Source organism: Solanum verrucosum, unplaced genomic scaffold, assembly GCF_900185275.1.
Source record: "Solanum verrucosum unplaced genomic scaffold, falcon-dt-bn FXZP01000049.1, whole genome shotgun sequence".
NCBI classification, from domain to species: Eukaryota; Viridiplantae; Streptophyta; class Magnoliopsida; order Solanales; family Solanaceae; genus Solanum; species Solanum verrucosum.
In genome coordinates, this window is record NW_026020221.1 from 3,414,089 (window position 1) to 3,434,234 (window position 20,146).

Sequence of the window (20,146 nt, forward strand, 5' to 3'; positions counted from 1 at the left end):
TTGACAAGTAATTAGGAATAACTAAAAAGGAAAAATTGACAAGTAATTAGGAATAGAGGGAGTACGTGTCAACAACATTGGACTAAGAGAATAGGGGTACTGCCTTATTAATTCCTTTTATAAGATCGTGAATTAACATTTTATTAATATATATATATATATTTAATTTTTTCATGTTTAATTCGTCGAAATTTTTGGAAAAATATTTTTATAAGTACACAAGTTCCTTAAAAATAATAATAAAAATATTTTCCTAATAGAAATAATTTTTTTAAAAAAAATCCACAAACAAGGTTCCACATAATTATCATCATTCCATCGAAAATTTTGCTTTCTATAAAAATTCTTATGAAATATTTTCGAAGAGGTAAATTTGAGGACTTTTGATCGTTTAATAGTATTTCAGTTCTCTCATTTATAATTTTCTCAAAAGAAAATAAAAAAGTAGAAGCACGGAGTATATATACTTCCACCGTTTTATATTACTTGACTCTTTATTTAAAATAATTATTTTAATTTATTTATCTAATTTACAAAATTAAGAAAAATTAATTATATTTTTTCTTTTCTACCCTAAGTATTAATAAAATAGTAATAATAGTTAAATTTAAAGTTCTAAGATGTTAATTAATACAATTAATACTAAAAAACACCTTTAATTATAATTTTCTTAAAGATTGTATTGAATCAACCGGAGCAAGTAATATAAAAGAGTGTATTTTAGTCAATGGGACTATTCTCTAAACCGAATGATAAACTTTAGAATTTCAATTTTCAAAGGCTTATTCTATAAGTTGAAAAAAGTAATACACTCTCTACGAAAATTCACGATTTTTTTATGGCATAATGCATAAATATCCACTTTAATTAGACTTTAGCTAACATTCATGCCCTCTAACGTTAGATGGTATAAATATGCACTTAAATTTGTAATAAATTGAATAAGTAGACACACACGTCCTATGTGGCATAATACATGTAGGATACCACATAGGACACAAAATTGACATATAAGACACCATGTGGGACAACTGTATTTATTTGTTCAAATATAAGTGCTTAATTGTGCATACTTAAAGTTGAAGGGTGTTAATATCAGCTGAAGCTAAGTTAAAGAGTATACTTATGTATTACGTCTTTTCTTTTCTTTACCTAAAGTCCTCCTTTTTCAATGTATATGATACATTTTAGGCGTGTGATTTTAGAATTCCAACTAACTATTTCATAATAATAAAATGAAATAAGATAAAATCAGTTTTTAGAAAATTCTGGGTTATTTTCGACTATTGAACAATAGAATTTTTCTTCATAGTGAAGAAACCAGCTAAGCCATCACAAAGTATAAAATGAGGAGGAACTTTCCAACTGTTTTCTCTTTTAAATGCGTACGTGTGTAATTTCACACAATATATATTTTAGTACAGTATATTTACGATGATAAATAAACTTTTTGGGTCAGATTTTCATGTAAAATAAATATTTACTCGCATCTAGTGTTCACACCAAATCAAGTTATTTAACTATTATAAAATTAAAGTGCCAAACTGCCAATACATATTATCTAACCATAGTTAATGATAAATGTTCATTAATATGATGTAAAATCAGAGAAATAATCTATTTCAAGGCTGCAGATGGGCATTACTATTTATCGTGTCAAGACGGAATTTCAATTTGTTTTTGAAAGTGATCAAAAAGATTCAACGAAAACCGTATATACATTCGAAAAAGAAGAATTAGTTCGTGTATACAAATATCTTTTTTGCACTCTTAAAACATAAGCAACCTCAAACTAATCAATAACAACTCTAGTACAGAACCAATGAATATGAATCAATCCAACATGAATGTTACACAATTTTCGTTTCCTCTATTTTTTGGTTATTGTTAAATGATAGTATTGTACAGTTACACCTCTTTATAACAATAACTATAATAGTAAGACTTTTTTTTAACCTAGTCTTCGTTTGATGTTATCTGATATGCTTTTTGTAATAATATTTCACTAAAAAAACATGAAAACAAACAATGTCATTATAAAAAGGTTTTGACCGTAGTTCGTACGTAATAGTGATTAAAGATGCAAATGTGGAAGGACGTGCATGATCTTTATTGTACCAATAAATATGATAAGTGTTCTTTTGCGGAACTCACTATATGAAAGCAAGCAAAAGAGATCAGAGAGTTGTCACTCTTCCATATTAGGCATCAAAAAGTGCTGTCTAGTGGAACCTCCAATGCCTTTTTTCATCCTCTCTAAATTAGGTCAAACAAATGAGAGTTAGTGAAGTCATAATTTCTTTTCTTTTGCTTTTATAGCAAGTTTGGCTTGATGCAACAAGTGGTACAAAGTGACTTTTGTTTCACCCTCCAACACCAATCTCTGTTGATTTCGGTCCCACCTTGCCTGATGCCTCGGCAAATACAACTCTTCCCTCCCTCCCTCCCTCAATGGAGGATAAATCTTTTTGAGTGATCTGATAGTGTAAAAATTCTTTATATATATCTTTGGTGTACATAAGTTAGACTACTCAAACAAAAAGGGCTGCATTCCACTAAGTGGCTTTTCCTATGTACGTTTATTTATGAGCACCATACTATTCTATATGGAATTGGACCATTTTGGTGGATATGACACTATTGAACAAACCTACATATTACAAATCTTATTAAGTCACGCAACTTGTGCAAAACATGTCAAAAGGAGAGCCTTCTTTGATAGAAACTCAGTTTAATCAAATGGTTGAGAACTCAAAAGTAGTAACTTTAGTGCTTTGCTATAATCAACTTTTAGCTTTCTTTTCATTTCTTTTTGTGTAAATTAATGAACTTGGCTTTTAACCAAGTTGAAGAACAAAGCCAACCTAATCTCAACCTCTTTGTAAATTGGATGAAAAGTTAACCTTTTCAAAAGTCAATAGCCCAAAAGTGAAAAGTCCGCCATTCCATACTATGGGTAGGAAAAGCTAGAGTCCAGAACCTAAAGTGGGCAAAGCTCATATCCTAAAGCAATAATCGTATCTGAATAAGATACTATTCAACTTCGAGATAACAACCTCTCTATTTCTACGAGATAATGATAAGGTCTGCGTACACTCTACCTTCCCTAAACCCTACTTTGTGGGATTTCACTGGATATGTTGTTGTAAAATTGGAAAGAAGTATGCTAATGACTATATTGATATTGTTCCATCGTGTCAATACAGCAAATTTAAAGGACACAAAAATGCCATATCTACTACTATTAGCAGCATGAAGTAGATCCAACCTATAATTCTCAGAAGAATCATTTTGATTTTAGCATTGGAATACACTCAATATACATGTGTACATAAGCCACCTGTGTAAGCTAATGCTTTCCATCTCTTCCATTCCCCGTTTCCCGTCCCCCTAGATGAGTGCCAGAATATCGAAAACAACATGAATTTTTAGCACTCACTCTGCTGCTTCTTAAGGGGATTGCATCTGTTTTGACATTTTTCTGCAGTTGAGATCAAAGGAGGTGATGCCAAACCATAGATAGATCAAAATTAGAGTATGGGCCAGGTAACTTTGTGTTCTCGTTCAGTAGGTCAAAACCCAATGCAAACTCGTCAAGCAGAACACGTTAAAATATCTCATTTATCTGTTCAAACACTGCTCGCCATGAGTTCTGGATCTGGTCTGGTGCTTCTCTCGCTGTCAGCGTTCGCACTTTCTGATCTTTTTGCATCACTCATAGATGTTTGTGTTCCCAAAAGAGAAATGGGAGAGTTACTTAAAGGAATTAGTCTGTCACCTTTTGAAGCTTCTGCGGATGGTTCGGCACTAGAAAAAGTACGTTTGAGCTGAGTCCTTTGACAGACTATCCGCCCCTTATTCCACCCAGGAAAACTAAATGATGATGAAACAGTGTCCTTTAAAAAAGAATATGCAGCCTTAGCAACTGGCAAATCCCTAGTTACTGAACTCTTCTCCGTCTGACCTCGTCTGATTCACAAAAGGCAATCATGTAAATTTTATTGAAGGGAAGGAGGGAAATAAAAAGACAACCAAATACATTAAAAATACAGTTAATTACTACCTCCATTAAGTATTTGCTTAGCTATGTAGACACCACTACTAGGTGAGAAACAGGTTAGACAAGAAGACTCAAACACTCAGAAAATAATAGCTACATGAGATATTAGGAGATTTTTATTTTTACTCCTTCCATTCCACTGGAACTAAGACTTGTGGGATTACACTAGGTAAGTCGTTGTTGTACTCCCTCCATTCCAAAAAGAATGACTGAATCGGTATTACACGGATCTTGCACAAATCCAAAACTACTAAATTATCTCTAAAAAAAATTTAAAAAATCCTAAACTACTAACTGGGTCAAATTTCCTTCCCTTACCCGTGGTGAAACTAAAATTACATAAATGGACAGTGGAAATATTTCCTAGATTATCAATATGACATTTGACGCTTCTAAATGTTGGAACATATGAAAACAGATGAACAATAATGGACTTGTTTAGCAATAAGCATGTGTTTGCTCTGCTAGGTGATAGCTATTGCTCTTCTTTCCCAAAATTTTCAGAAAGACGCAAATAACTGGCATGGGACTAAAAGGACCTATCTTAATCCACGCCCAAAAAGAAGGTTCCAGCATTTACGTTGCTTGATCAATCTACCCCCACTCCCTCCAGACACACAGAAAGTAAATAGGTAGATGGCATCACAAAAAAGAGATGATCACTGAAAAAGCAATGAGGCAAAAACACTTACACGACTACAATAGAAGCCAGTTGGGGAAGCTCCTCGCCTTTATGAAACAACTCTTCCATATCGTTGAGCCAAACAGATATTGCAGTGCATGCACCACCAGGCCACATCCTAAAACAACAGAGAATGATTAGAAAATACCAGATAACTATTGTAATATACACCCATTTTAAATATCTCCTGCCAGGAAATAGTTATGCCATTATTTGGTACTATAGGCAGTTGGGCAGGTTGTGTGTATAGTTGGGGAGTTTTGTGGGGGGGGGGGGGACAGTCAATTGTAGGATTACCTATGAACATCCACAGACCACACAAGTTTGTTTCTTCGAAACAGTTCAGGGAATAGCCCCCTTTTTGTTGCTTCATTCAGCACTCTTGCAGCCCTTTCTTTCTGGCCTAACCACCAAAGTGCTTCTATAAGAGTGTTGTAGAACCTCATGCTCAAACCACATCCTTCTGACTTGAGTTTGTCAAAGACATATTCAACCATCTGCCAATTATTTTCATCATCAAAATCTCCATGAATCATTCGGCCAATAATTTGGTGCATATCGGAAGTCTTGTTTGTCATCACGTCATTCAATAATTCACGGGCCATATCCCACCTAATAGAAGAATTTTAAGACAGCATACAGCATATAAGAACATTGGAAGAAAAAGGAAAGAAAGAAAGATCTTCTTTGTTACACCAGTCATGCACAAATTCACAAGAATGCATCCACCAACTTTAAGAGCATCCAAACATCAACTACCAAATTAGACTAGAACCTGCTCAATTACATGGCATAATGTATGGTAGAAGCCAACAAATAAAGTTTCTCCAAATATTGAGCAATGCAAGGAAGTATAAAATGCACAAATCCTGAGGCAGTATAAAAAAACAGTTAAAAGAAGAAACACTATGAAATTTATGGAAAAGAAGTTGGATTCCTCAATCAGGTGATAGACTAGTTCGGTCAGTGCACACAACTAATAAATCAGTTCAACTCCTGTGCATTTGCAAATTGTAGAAATTGAGTATTTCCACCTAATACCTTAAGAAGTACAGTCATACAAGAGGCTATAGCACATGTTACCATTCTCAAAAAAAAAAAAAAAGAGGCTATATCCCAGAAAATTGAAAGACAGCATAAAAATGAGTTTTTCCAATTATCTACACCATTTCTAGGCACCAATGTGATTAATAGAATAATATCAAGTTTTAAAATGTGAAGAATCAGCTGATAGGAAATTAAAGTCCAACCTCTCACTTTTTGCGTAAATTGCCAGCATCATACAGCAGCAAATGATGCTAGGCTGAATGCCCAGTGATTTAATTTCCTGAAACTGCTCCTCACTTTCGTCAACTAGGCCTGCAAAGCAATAAACACTCAAAACTGCCTCAAGCGTTCGCTCATCTGGATCACATCTTGCCTTTTCCATCTCAACATAAGCTTTTATAGCCTCTTCGAACTGACCTCCCTGTCTATAACCTTCAATCAAACCATTAAAAGAGTCCCTATTCCGGGGAACTCCAACCTCACCCATTCTAAACCATATTGCTTCAGATTCTTTGTAAAGTCCCCCTTTAGCAAATGTATGGATCAGAGAATTGAAAGTCTCCACCATTGGCCTGCTTCCTACCTCATTCATCGTATTAAAGGCGACAACTGCTTCCTCATACAGCGCCGCCTGTCCATAAGCTTCAATTACAGCAGTATACACTTTAGAGCTAGGCACCAGGCCTTGTCCATTCATATGTAGCAGAATCCTCTTTGCATCTTCGTGAAGCCCTCCCTTTCCACAGGCATATATCAACCCTTCATAAGTCTCCATATTTGGTTCTACCTTCTCTTCAACCATATCATGGAACAATGTTACCACCTCCTTAAAGTAACCACCTTCACCAAAGACCTGAATGAGAATATTGTATGTATCCGCATCTGGCTCTGTATTACTCGTTTTCATCTCAAGGAAAAGCTCCCTAACCTGATCATATCTCCCATTTTTCCCATATAAATTCAACAGAATACTATAAGTCTCTGCATTAGCCACACATCCAGCTGCCTGCATTTGCCTAAATACATCCATAGCCTCTTTCATAGACCCCAAATGTGCATAAGCCTCCAATAAGACATTATACGAGGTAACCTCGGGCGATGTACCTCCAGCCTCCATTTCCATGAGCAATTCTGAGACCTTTTCCAATTTCCCCAGTTTCCCAAAAGTCTCCACCAAATAACTGTATGTAGTTACATCAGGCAAAACCCCAGCCTCGTTCATCGTCCTAAAAACCATCTCTGCCTCATCTTCTAATTCTCTACTTGAACAAGCACTAAGCAAAGTATTGTACGTAACTAAATCCGGTTGAATACCCTCATGTCGCATTTCAGCAAATAGACCTAATAAACCCTCCCATTCATACCCACCTCGAGCACAAGAGTTAATAACTGTATTATAAGTCAAAATACTAGGAACTATATTTTCTTGTTTCATTTTTTCAAGGAGTTGAAGAGAAGTTTCGTATTGCCCATTGCGGCCATAAGCATTAATAATAGCAGTGTAAGAGAATACCGTTCGTGCCACACTATGAGTAGACATTTCATCGAATATCTCAAAGGCTTTATCAAGAAGGCCTTCACGGCCTAAAATTCCAATCATTAGTGTGTAAATATGCTCATTAGGCTTACACCATATCTGGCGCTGCATATACTTGAAGAGGCGAAGGGAACGCTGCCAGTCCCCACGGGCAGCAAATTCCTTGAACACTAGGGAGAAGTCAGAGAGAGAAAGCTTGTTTTTGAAAGTATCCAAGCACCGGGCAATACTACCACGTGGCGGAAGGCTTGAAAGCTTGTTGATTAGGGTTTCAACGTCATAGCTGTACTTTCCTTTCTCAACTGTAACCGTTGGGTTACCTAAGATAAGATCTTTCGGCTTGGCTCTAACGGCAACCGTTAGCAGAAGGCGTCGGTGAAATCCGGGGAGCTTGTAGTAGTTTGGGATTTTGGCCGGAAATAGGAAACGATGAGAGGGAGGTACTGGGGTAAGGACTTGGGAAAAAGTATTGTATGAAAGGGACATATTTGGTCAATCTCACATGTGTCGCCCCTATATCACTGAACAAATAAACCGGCGCCGGAATGGAGAGCGGTGAAGTGGCGGAGCACGGTGGAGCTCAGAGAAATGGCAGAAAAAGGAGCTCAGGTTTAAGCTTTAAGCTGGGGTTATACAAGGAGAAGAAGAAGAAGTTGGAGAAGGACACGTGGATAATGGACGCTATGGATAATAATGAAAAAAAATACGTAAAATAAAATTACTGTAATATTTATTATTTTCCTTTTTTTCTTCTTTTTAATTTAACTCGCATTTTGGGTGGGCTAAATATTTTACCCGGGAAAAACAAGAAGAAAAAAAAGGTTCTAAAATTTAGTTTCTTCATAATAAATTGAAATCTCTAATAAATTATTCAAATATTTCTTCATAAAAATCACATAGTTTCTTTAAACACTTGTACAATTATATATCTATTTTCTTATAATCATGTGTCGAATGTCTTTCTTTTGAGCCGAGAGTCTATCAACGAAAATAACTTCTACATTAACCCGAGGGATTAGACTGGACGTGTTGTTGTGTGTGTGTTTGCAACTCCCCCCATAAGTACTCTACTTTCTCCTCTCTTTTTTTTCTTTTGCTGTGAATGAAAAAACTGGAAAATGTAACTTGACTTTGACAACATGAGTTCCCCATAAGAATATAATTTGATAATATTAAAAACAACTTGTCTAACTCGCTACAATTGGTTTTTGTTAGACCTGATGATTCTATTACTGCACAACATATTGATGCTAGGAATTCCAAGTCCAAAAATATTGTGATCGCCACTAAACGTAGATTAGTCGTTAAGCTTTCCTGCATTTGCTACCATTGTAACTGTGCTATAGAGTTATATAACTGAGCAGCTTCACCAAAATCACCTTGCAGCTAATGACTTACCACAGCATTCCATATTCATGGTTATGAGTGTGTCGAGGCCCTCGACATCCTAGAGCCATAACCATTTTTTGAGGTTCAGGTTACATGGTAGGCAGGCTCCAGGAGATGGGAGTTCAGTTGTGATGAAATTGACCAGCCCACAAGTCATGTAAACAACTCAGGAAATGACCACATTACGAACTTCGCAAAAGTGTCAGACTCCAAGAACTCGATATGAGCAGCCCTTCCAATGATCGTATTCAAGTTCCTTCCTTGCAATGTTGTGTCAAAGTTGACATCACACCTCATGAATACTCGATGCTCGGATGACTGAGCACGTATCTGGTCCAAGCAGTCATTCAGCATCTCCAGAAATACTTTGCCCTTTTTTGAGCTGTCCCTGAAGATGCTTGACACATCTCAATTCTTGCAGAATGATATGGAACATAACCATCCTGAAAAGACAGAATCAGCCATCATGCAATGAGATTGGGAAAAAAAAAAAGGGCAGGGATGATAAGAAACACAATAATCTCAAAGAACTGCATTCCCATTTGAGACAGTTCGTTCAAGCAGTGCAATGGTAACACCAGTTCTATTGACCAAACAGATACACCTTAGAATCACTAAATATGCTTCATTTACAATGTTTTTCTCGATTAGTTTTTCACGAGCAAAGTACACTTAACGGTGGCATGGACGACAACTACACATTAAAATATTCACTTTTCAGGACGAATGAGAAGGTACAAGTCTCAGTGAAAAGAGACTATGCAACATAACCTAATTAAAACAAGGTGTACAGTTGAGACTAGCAACATGCAAAACATGCTCCGAATAATGTACCACATAAGAAGCTCAGGGAGATGGTAACAAAAATGTGGAATTACAAGATTGGTGATTAAAATTGCAACTAGAAAAGTGGTTAGCATTAACGAGTTAACGACTTATGGCATAGAAATGCGCTTCTCTTTCTTTTTCAGTTAAAAGGTTTAACCAGACTGGAAGACATTAACACTAATACCCTGCATGCAAGATATTCCTTCCTATAGAACTAAGGGTTCTCAATACCAATGAGGGTTGTGAACTAAAATATTCAATGAACTATCTTATACTGCACATAAGGGGTCATGATACCACATTTTATGGTAAATACAGCGCATAAGATGACCTCACCAATAATACAAGAAATAGAACATAATGCCAAGCATTCATACAGCAGTGAGTTCACACAAAAATTATCTTTAGGGAAGTTACAAACTCTTCTCGGAATGAGAGGCAGTGAAGCCATATCGACGTATTGGGTGTTTCAAAGATTTCATTTTCATGTCTTGGTCCACCTAGAACCATATGAAGAAATGAAATAAAAGATAAAGCAATTCTGGAAGTTATTCAAGTACGTACAAATCCAGGTCTTTAATAGTTTTATGCCATTCCAGGTCTCTTTTGTGTTCCAATCAATAGATCTTGTGATGTGTGTTTAAAGTTGCAGGTTTCCCTATATTATAGAAAGAATGAATGCACTTCATGACATTTCAGAAATCTATTCTCTGCACAAGATCTGCCATAAGAGCACCATACTCTTGGTTCAAGTCTAGAATGCCATACGAATGTAAGGGCCATGGATCATTTGAGCTTTCTATCTTAGTAACCAATAGATAATATTTTTCACAGAAAATTATGTTTCACTTAGAAATTCCTAGTGCAATCCGAACACTATGTATGTTGCTTAAAAGACTCAACAAATGACTTTTACCGATCACAGCTGAAAAGAAACTCAACTTCTCTTCCCCTTTTAAAAAAAATCTTTCTTTTGAGCCTGAAAATTATTGTTCAACATTACCCGACTAAAAAATTTCTTAGCACAATTCCTTTCCTTTTGCGGATGCCTAATACATTTACATTTTTCAAAATTAACCAAGAAATTTTCGAGCCTAATGGTGCACGTTTCAAAACTCGGTAGATAGCCTAATCACATCACGCGTTGCAGTCGTACCACTAAGCCAAATAGATTGAATATAATGCAAATTCCATACATTATAATTCTTTGATTGAAGAACATCAATTCCCATACAGAGATCACTTCTCAAACCAAATTGTCTCGTGATAATACACTCAATTTCAGTTCTATTATATTCTGGACGACACGTATAAATTACTGAAGAGAAAAAAGATCCAATGAGTTTGTATTCTATAATCAGAAGGAACCATCGCGAGAAAGTAAAAAAAAAAAAAAAAGGAAGCCAGCAAAAGAATATGAATAATACCTGAGGTGAAGATAACAAAATAATATTCTTGAAATTCTCCAAGGACCTTTGCTGGAAAAGACGCAATTAGGAGTGTTAGTACTCTTGCTAATAATCACAGCTCCTGTTACATTATTTTTTTTAGTTTGATAAGAGCCTAGTACTGAATATTTGAAATATCTTTTCAAGCTACCAAATTTAAAAGAACCGATAACAAAAATAATTTTGGGATGGAGGTGTAGTTTTTTTTTGCTTTTGATAGAGGCATAGTTAATTGATTGAATAAGAAGATAACCACAAGCACGTCATAATAACGGAAAGTAGATATTCCATCTGGAATTCATGACTAAGACTGATCAATCTTCTTCCCACCCTTAACTAGCCATGAATTCCAACAAAAAAAAATTTGAAAAGAAATGAATTGGTGAAGCAGCATTTAGGCCGCAGCACCAATACCTCCACAAAAATTAATACTACTATACCATGTAGTACCTTGCAAAGTTTGTACAAGAATGTGTTCCGGAGATCGGGGTCATCTGTAAATGTAAGCTGATGTATGCATGGTGTGCCCTTGAGCTTCTTCAAGAGCCACAACCCAGAATTGAACAAAGAATTTGAACTGTACAGGTAACCTAGATGTGGACCAGATACAGAAACATACGTGTGAAGGAATCTGAGATATGGTTCCATGATGCTCTCTGCAAAGGAAGCACAAAGTCTAAGAAACTTTGAAAAGTTATTTGAAGAAAACAGATGAGATTACAGAGTACAAACCTGTTAAAGCTGTTCTTAATATGATGTTCCCAATGGAATGTCCAACAAAGCTTAGCTTAATAGTCTTCAAATTTCCAGATCTCGAGGCTTTGTCCATCTTCTTTTTTATGAAAGAAGTTACTTCTTGTGCCAGCCTTAAGCCCATTTCTCTAAAGTCTCCCGCTGTTTTTTCTTCATTAACTTCTGACATAAGAAACTCCATCTTGGGATCTATTAAAAGCCACTGGTTTCGAACAAGGCGCAAGTCTAAATGATGTCCCTGCAATAAATGCTCTCATCTTAGAGTTAGAAAGGATTATAAGCAAAATAATCAATAAAAATAGTTCATCACACCACAGGTGCAGTACAAACATAATGAAGTGCATTCTGTGATCCTAGCAAACCCTGAAGTCCATCATCCGTGTATCATGATAAAGACTGCATAGTAAAGATTTAGTATCAGAATGCCCTGTATATCTGGCACAGTTTATTCAGCATGTCAACCCTTCCTCTTGCATTGCCATTCATGAGGGCAGAGTCTAGTTACAAGAAGACTTCAAGAACAACAAGCGTCATGCTCAAATACAGGCATTTGGTTCGAGCATAAACATCCAGAAGATAACTTAGCAGGGTATGTTGTTGTTGTTGTACTTTGATCAAATTGTAACATAGAGTTGAATGAAAAAAACAATATTGAATAGACAAGTATGTTGGGTTTTAAGATGAGGAACTAGAGGTGCTTTCTGACAGAGGAAGACAATTACAAGGACGTATGCAGGAAACAAATAACAGGATTATTAATCTATTTGATGCTGAGGAATGAGGATGATAAACTTGCCTGGAATCCATGGACAAAAACCACAATCTTCAAAACACGGCCATTTTGACAAGGGGTTGTGCCATGAATCTTTTTTGTGCCTTTAGAATGTGTCTCAACTAGCAGGCTATTTGCATCTTTTGGCTCCCGGTGGTTGAAGTATGAATTTCCACTTGTTGACCGCAAAGGTGCATTAACAACACGCTCTACAATTACAATTGGGATGCGTGATGGATCTCCAAATATATGCATGTCTTGGATAGATCGACTGTTGATCTGCAATGCACCAATTTTAATTCATCAATCCATCACAGTAAAGATAACTACACCGAGAATAATATGTTAGATTGTACTAACCCTCATTTGCGCAATACTTCTTCTGTGAAGATCAGCTCTCATAGCTGCAGTCTGTGCAGGCTGCACAGAGAAGAATGACAACTCAAGTTCAATACTACACTAAAATATATAGAATGATTCTCATCTTTAACAACTCAGACTTTGTCACACTACAGAGATAAAGTTCAAAAAGAAACAACAATGATTATAGCAAATCAGAAGTGTAGATATGCTTACATCCTCCGATATCTTCCGCAGGACAGGTGCTCTCCCACGGGAACCATGGTAAGAAGAGCTATCAATGTCACTACTTATGTATTGGTGAGGCATTTCAACTTTAGAATGAACCATCCATATTGACCATTCAGCTCTTCGATCAATAGCCCATTGCTCACGCAGAAAATCCATAATTGATGTCTTATGAGTCCTAAAGGAAAATCAAGAACCAGTTTAAGATCCCAAGAAACAGCAGTACAGCACTAACCATAGATGACGAACCCTAGATACAAATTATATTTATGCGTGATCTTGTGCATGGATAGACTAATTGAGGTGCATAATGCATTGACTGGTACCTAAAGCATAAAATGAGGTAGTCGTCTTTCTTTTTCGGTGTACTAAATACATGTTATTTACTCAGATGATGTACTAATCAGTAAAGTCTGAGGGGCAAAATAACATAAGCTCACTGACTACAAATAGTGCAAATGTAAAGGTAAACAAACCTGTGAAACCTCATAAACATACTCCATAAGTAAAAGACTTGGTCACCAAGGGAATGATACAACTGGAGTAATTCATCCTTGGATTGAGACTGGAGAACTCCATCTTCTAGTTTCTGATTAAGAATATAAAGAGTGAGAATTAATAAGGTATAGAAGGTGGTCCTTTGTCAGTCCCAACTCCAAAGTTAATATCTAACTTATTACATAGGAACATCCAAAAAGGATGGCACTTTGTGAAAAGGGAAGTTATAAATACAAACATACAACTAAATTTGAAGCAACGCACAGTCAAAGTGGGATATACAACTAAATTCGAAGCAACGCACAGTCAAAGTGGGATATTAAGTCTTACTTTTAGACAGCAAAGTTGGATATTAAATTTTAAGATGCACCAAGATCAATATTAATGTAATGAAGATCAGAAAAAGTTTCTGCAGTAAAAGAGGAAATACAAAAATACAACTGAATTCATAGCGCACAGTCAAAGTGGAATATTGAATCTATTTTTTTGGAAAGCAAACTTGGATATTAGATTTTGAGAGGCACCAAGATCAACATTAATGTAAAGAAAATCAGAAAAAGTTTCAGCAGTATGAGGATAAGACCTTGGTGTCATTCAGTATCTTGCTTGGCACTTCTCTTGCAACCTTATCATTCATCAAGTCTGTGGCTGCACTTGCAGAAAATTGGGACGCTTGTTTATCACCAAACTTGGAAGTAAAATTAGTAAAATCGATAGACTGATTTATAGCCTTGCTAATTTTTTCTAGCTCCTCGAGAAGTATGTCCCGTGCACTTGAAAGGGCTTTAATAAGCATTTCCTGATACAAGATATGATATGAAAATACTGGAGAAACACATAATAAGAATGACAAGGCAAATGAATCTAAGATGTCACACATGCTTGAGAAAAGATATTCCCTCCATTTATGTGGCAAGGTTTGCATTGGTACAGAGTTTAAGAAAGAAAGGAAGACTTTTGAAACATGTGGTTATAACATGCTATAACTTTTTTTTACTTGATAAAAAAAAACATGTCATAACATTTGTGTAGCCAGAAAACTTTTAAACTTGTGATCTTAACATTCCATAATAATTGTGTGAAAGATGGAAAATTCAAGTTCGATTGTTTCCATAATATATAGAAAGTTGTCATTCTTTTTAGAAAGGATTAAAATGGAAATGTTGTCACATAAACTGGAACGGAGAGAGTGCATGATTCTATCACGAATTTTTCCTCTTTGTATTAGGAAAACAAGCATATCAAACCATTTTATCTTTTAAAACAAATCGTTCTTTTTCATAATCAAAGAAATCCTATAAATCCCCGAGGGCCGGTGGCCACAGTTCAAAACTCAATGGGTAATGGGTCCACTAAAGAATCTTAGTGTTGTTATTGAGTTCTTTAGTGATGCACCGCTGAAACATAAAGTCATTTAACTTTCAGTCCTTCAAATTTGATATGATACTAGACTTAATTCATATGTGAAAATCCTAGACTGATTTCTTTTCCTACAAACTTGTACTGCATCACCACATTTCTATACTTCTTCTTCTTTTTTTTTACAGTGGTGGCCGGGTCAGTTTACGTGCACCACGACATCGGGTATCTTCTACCTCCCTACCTCCTATCAGCATAGGTACCGCAGGTACCAAATAACTCTTTCCATCAAGACTTAAATAGATGGAAGCAAATCACCTAGTATTTTATTTTTTTGCATCGTCAAGATCTGAACATGAGACCTCATGGTTCTAACTTTCTTCATTGACCACTAGGACACACCCTAGGGTGCCCTTTATTTCTATTTTATCTTGAAATTATACCCATTGCCAGATGTGCCATCACTACTGTTGTGTATACTTGCTGAAATTCATTGAAAAGCAAGAAGCATAAACAGCAGAATATTCAAGGAACCCATGAATATTTTCTGTTTGGATACCATGATTTCTTAATACAGTTCAAATGGAAAGCAGAATAATTGAAGAGTAAGCAAGAGACGGTCATACACTTGGAGAAAACTAATAAATCATGATCCTTGACTCTTAAAATGATCCATGATCACAAAATCAATGAAGCAAATTACAAGATGATCCTCCTTACATTTCACCAACACACTGGTTTATCTACCTTACTTAAAAAGTTAAACCGAATAAATTGTGAAAGACAGGTGAAGGAGTCAGAAATCTAAAATCAGGAAGAGCACATACTTGTTTTCCCTGATTGTAATCTTCATTATCATTATCTTCATCCACACGAGGGTCACTGAAAAGCTCCATTGTAAATGTAGTTATTATCATCTTATAATAATAAAATTAAGCAGCAGCCACATGAAACAGATACAACTCTGGTATGATCTCAATATATACTCAATTTAACAGTAAAGGATTGGAATCTTTGACAAACCTTGGTACCTTCTTTGAGGAAGTGTAGACACCACTTTTCAAAAGGCTGATGTGCACACTCACATCGACCAGTACTGCATGAAAAACATCAAAATGTACAGGACAATAAGAGTGCAACCCTAGAAGAGCTTTGGATGGAAGACGAAATTCATGGACTGCAGCAGGAGAAGCATCCAAGGAATCCTGTAGACTAGTCCTGCATTATACAGTTATTTATCAGGAATGCAAAGTATATTTGCATTTTTATGTTTATTAGAAATAACATTATTGTTTTGTGAATTATTTCTTGATGCAACTGCAGAAAAGCACAGTTCAAAAAATCAACTAACCCATTCTCCAATATAGGTGCATAGAAAAGCTCAAATTTCAGAATGACACCAGATGTCGATGGGCCCTGATAATTTTTACATATTAGTAGGTGAGATTAAGATATGGAAAGATATAACGGTTCCAGATAACCTATATGCCTGAAATGTTTGAACAATGTGGACTTATACTTCAATTGAACCAACCGACCTTGTTGCTTCATTGTTATAACAAGAACAAAGCCCACATAGATACACCTTTGATGGGTGAATGTGGGGGGAGAAGGTGGGAGGGAAGAAATTTACAGATGGGGGCTAAGTTCAAGAGAGATCACCTCATGTTCGTTCAGAGATAAGTTGAAGGAGACCATCATGGAGAGAAGAATATCCTGCCTTGCATATTTGATTCGGAAAGGCTGTGTGGAGAAACTATGATCTGTATCATCAATTCTCCATACACCATATACATCTTCGGAACCCAAATCAGGAGCTGCAACCCAAACAAAGGTATTACTCACCAGACAACAGTTCTCCCATGACTGCAAAAGCTATATCATATTATCAATGGTATGCTTTCTATGTGTGTGTTCATGAAAGGGCATATGCAAACATGTATTTCTGTTGCTTTTCTCTCTTCATCTAAGAATTAAGTAATTAACTATAATTGAGGACAAAAGGCCCTACCCATTCAAAACACAGGTCGTTTACCCATCAAAAAAAAGGAGAAAGAACGAAATGGATAAAATAACCTGGTTTATTCTAACTCATTTTCCTCCCTTCTCAAATTAAGATCTCTTTTCAGAGAGCTCATCTGATCATTTCTCTTCTTCTTAAGAGAGTTGAAGACAAGATTACGACCATTAAGTGTTTACTTTACAAATGTCTAGTGAAAACAGCAAGAAGAAACAGATTAAAAAGATAAGTGCAAAAAATGTTAGTTAAGTTTTTCAAAACAGCAATCAATCATGAGTATATACATGAAATGCCAAAAAAAGTCACATTTAGTCCACTAACCTGATCAAATCTAAGAAATCTGTACTTATCCAGACAGCTCACAATAGGAACTCATTTAGCAGCACAGTGATTGACTTAAGGTTGGGCATATTCTAGGATGCTTAAATGCAGAATTATTTTGAAAATAATAATGACCATCAACTTTCAGAAAGAATGTCAATGTCACGAGAACGAAGAAACATATATAAGAGTCCAAGTATGAGAACAAGATCTAGGAGTGTCATCGAACAGGTTCATTAATTAGTGTCTCTAGAACCTTGTAAAGGACTATAGAGGTTAGACTAACAATTAAACGAACTTTCTTGACGGTAGAGAAAGTTAATTATTCATGCCTTTGCTACCTTAGGTACATGCTTAAAAAGGATGTATCAATTTTTGTGAAGTTAAAAAGGATAGATAAATCATAACCATGACAGCCATCAATTATATTCATTACTGAAAGCGAACAGAGAGTTCTGATTTCTCCAAAAGGAGAATGGGCTTGCGCGTATTATCTTGGTGGATTGAAATATTCATTTTTTGAGAATCATATTCAATTATGATAGACTAGTGCACTATACAACCTATGACCTCTATCTTCCTTTTAATTAGTTTTTGCAGTATTTTTTTTTGTTTGATTAGGTAAGTGGTATTAATAACAGCGTCAAGAAGATGCAAGAATTACAAGATATGGCATTTGAGCTTACAAAAAAAATCCCTGGCAAACTATACAAACTATCTAAGCCAGAACTAGTGAGTCAGTAAAATCCTGAAGTTGTTCTGCATTAACAGCATACAAGTTGGACCAACTAAACAAATTTGCAATGCACCTAGCCTTCAAAATGCCTAAAGCAGTTGACTCTCCATCAAAACATCTCTTGTTCCTCTACGATTATATCCTCTGAAACAATGTGCAATGACCAAAACTGCTTTCTACGATTGTAAAATTTGTTCTCAGCAATGAAGCAATAAAATAAAAATCAAATGCACATAACATCAGAAAGATATCATAGCGCATAAAACTACCACATCAGTTTCTCATCTTGCATAGCTTATTCATAGTAATGGGACTTTAAGAATTTCAGAATATTGACTCGTCCACTTTTTCCTCAAAGATGATATTTTTCTCACTTCTACATCCCACTATACTTGACTGCAATATTCGAAGGTACCCTTCTTTTAGAAGCCAGCTGTATTCTTTGACCGTTTCGCCATATTCTAGAAATTTACCTTCATATTGGATGACTCTGGATGGAGTTCCTAATACCCCATTATCACCATTTTCCCATCTCATTGTAATCTTAATCTGGTACCATCTACATATTTGGCAAAAATTGTAAGGAAACAGAAGTACAATAGTCAAATTACCAAAGGAGTAAGATAAAGAACTATGAAACATGATGCCCACATACCCTTGCTGGAACAAATCAAGATTGTGAAACCGGTGAATGTAGATGGAAATCTCATGCACAGCCTCCAACATTGGTTGTTTAGGCTTTCTATGCTCAGACTTTGACTCGTAATAGGACTTGAGTAGTTGCAATTGTTGCTGCTTTGACAGTGGCGAAAGAGGCACAGGCCGCACATCAGCACTGTGCAGCCTCTTAGGGGTTACTGGTGTTCCTTTATTTAGACCAGCTATCATCCATCGAAGGCGGCGTAATATAACAGACATCTATTGAAATATCTAAAAATGTGCATCCCTCTAACTCCCTTCACCCAAGCATTAGCCCACTATATTTCCAATCAGAAACAAGATTATAACAAATGAAGATCTCAAAAAGCGACTCGTAAATTTGCTTGTGGAAAAGCTAACCTTGCTCCAGTATTGTCTAGCAACAAATATCTTCACAGCGGATCCCTGTGTATAGAAACATTATTTGTAAAAACTTAAAAACTCCTTCATCAAACCTAAAAACCTCCTGGGTGAAAGTTTTGATAAGCAAACAGCAGGCTTTGATAAGAAAAATTAGCAGCAAGTTCGTACTATCCGACATCAGCGAATATAGAGTTTGCCATCTTAAAAACTTCAAAGTATTATAGGTCAGAGATCACAAAAGGTTAAAGCAAAGACATTTATTATGAGGCACATAGAAAAGTTAAAAAGCTATCCACATCTACATCCCCAAGATAATAAAAGCAAATTGAAGTGTACAACTACCATACATCAAATATTTACTGACAGGCACAGGCGCACAGCTGTTATGCTGAAAAAAAAAATACAAAAATTGGACCTTGAACCTCACTAATGCAGAATACAAAATTTCTGAAAACCCCACTAAAACCCCTTGAAACTCATCTTATTCTGATGCAAAGTCCCTATCTTTGTACAAGAAACAAGAATGAGATTAGAAAGTAAGATAACAAGTTAACTAAAATCACTTTGATCAATCACCCAAGAAAAAAAAACAAGATTTCAACAACATAAGCCAAATCCAAAATACCCCTCCATTCAACTCAAAAAAAAAAAACTACAACTTCACAGGTTTTATTAGCAAAATCGAAAATACCGCAAAAAATCATTCGATGCAGAAGTTCGAATTAACTTAACAATGCGAATACAAAAAACAATAAAGAAGAAAAACCCACCTACAAGCACTGATCCAATTAACGTTTTGATAAACAAAGAAGAAACACCTAAAATGTAGTTTCTTGTTTCTTGTTTTCCTCTTTTTCTTTTCAGCAAACAAACGTGGAATAACTAAGTCAACGGTGCTCGAGCTGTAAAAAAGCTTGCAGCTTGTAATAAAACTAGTGACGGTGGGGCGCGGAGGTGGTTGTTTACGGCGGCGATGGGTGTCCCCGGAGTCAGAAAGCGTGGAAAAAAGGAACAACAGATGTGAAGGAGAAACGTGTTTGGGGGAC

At 35.9% G+C, this 20,146-nt stretch overlaps 2 protein-coding genes across 2 annotated transcripts; both read right to left on the reverse strand.

Annotated features, from left to right (window-relative positions):
• Nucleotides 1-3,143: 3,143 nt before the first annotated feature.
• On the reverse strand, nucleotides 3,144-7,827 carry LOC125831341 (pentatricopeptide repeat-containing protein At1g74850, chloroplastic). The gene is made up of 4 exons (XM_049510540.1): nucleotides 5,993-7,827; nucleotides 5,040-5,354; nucleotides 4,753-4,860; nucleotides 3,144-3,969 (listed from the first exon to the last, which is right to left on the reverse strand). The coding sequence occupies exons 1-4, from the start codon at nucleotides 7,810-7,812 to the stop codon at nucleotides 3,630-3,632; spliced, it is 2,583 nt and encodes an 860-aa protein (XP_049366497.1). The 5' UTR covers nucleotides 7,813-7,827; the 3' UTR covers nucleotides 3,144-3,629.
• A 990-nt stretch (nucleotides 7,828-8,817) lies between these two features.
• On the reverse strand, nucleotides 8,818-20,146 carry LOC125831342 (uncharacterized). Its single transcript, XM_049510541.1, is given in 17 exon segments — nucleotides 8,818-9,104; nucleotides 9,107-9,158; nucleotides 10,971-11,021; nucleotides 11,442-11,647; nucleotides 11,724-11,982; nucleotides 12,541-12,795; nucleotides 12,877-12,936; nucleotides 13,093-13,282; nucleotides 13,581-13,693; nucleotides 14,186-14,401; nucleotides 15,789-15,843; nucleotides 15,985-16,179; nucleotides 16,313-16,377; nucleotides 16,624-16,778; nucleotides 18,512-18,597; nucleotides 18,694-19,142; nucleotides 19,871-20,146. Coding segments are annotated over 16 exon segments (2,457 nt in total). The 5' UTR covers nucleotides 18,957-19,142; nucleotides 19,871-20,146; the 3' UTR covers nucleotides 8,818-8,868.

Excerpts from the sequence above, each read along its gene's own strand:
- LOC125831341 (XM_049510540.1), bottom strand. The coding sequence starts at position 7,812 with ATGTCCCTTTCATACAATACTTTTTCCCAAGTCCTTACCCCAGTACCT. Across the intron at positions 4,861-5,039 it reads TGGTCTGTGGATGTTCATAG|GATGTGGCCTGGTGGTGCAT; the intron begins GTAATCCTACAA and ends CTGTTGTTTTAG. Across the intron at positions 3,970-4,752 it reads CTGGCTTCTATTGTAGTCGT|ACGAGGTCAGACGGAGAAGA; the intron begins GTAAGTGTTTTT and ends TTTGTGAATCAG.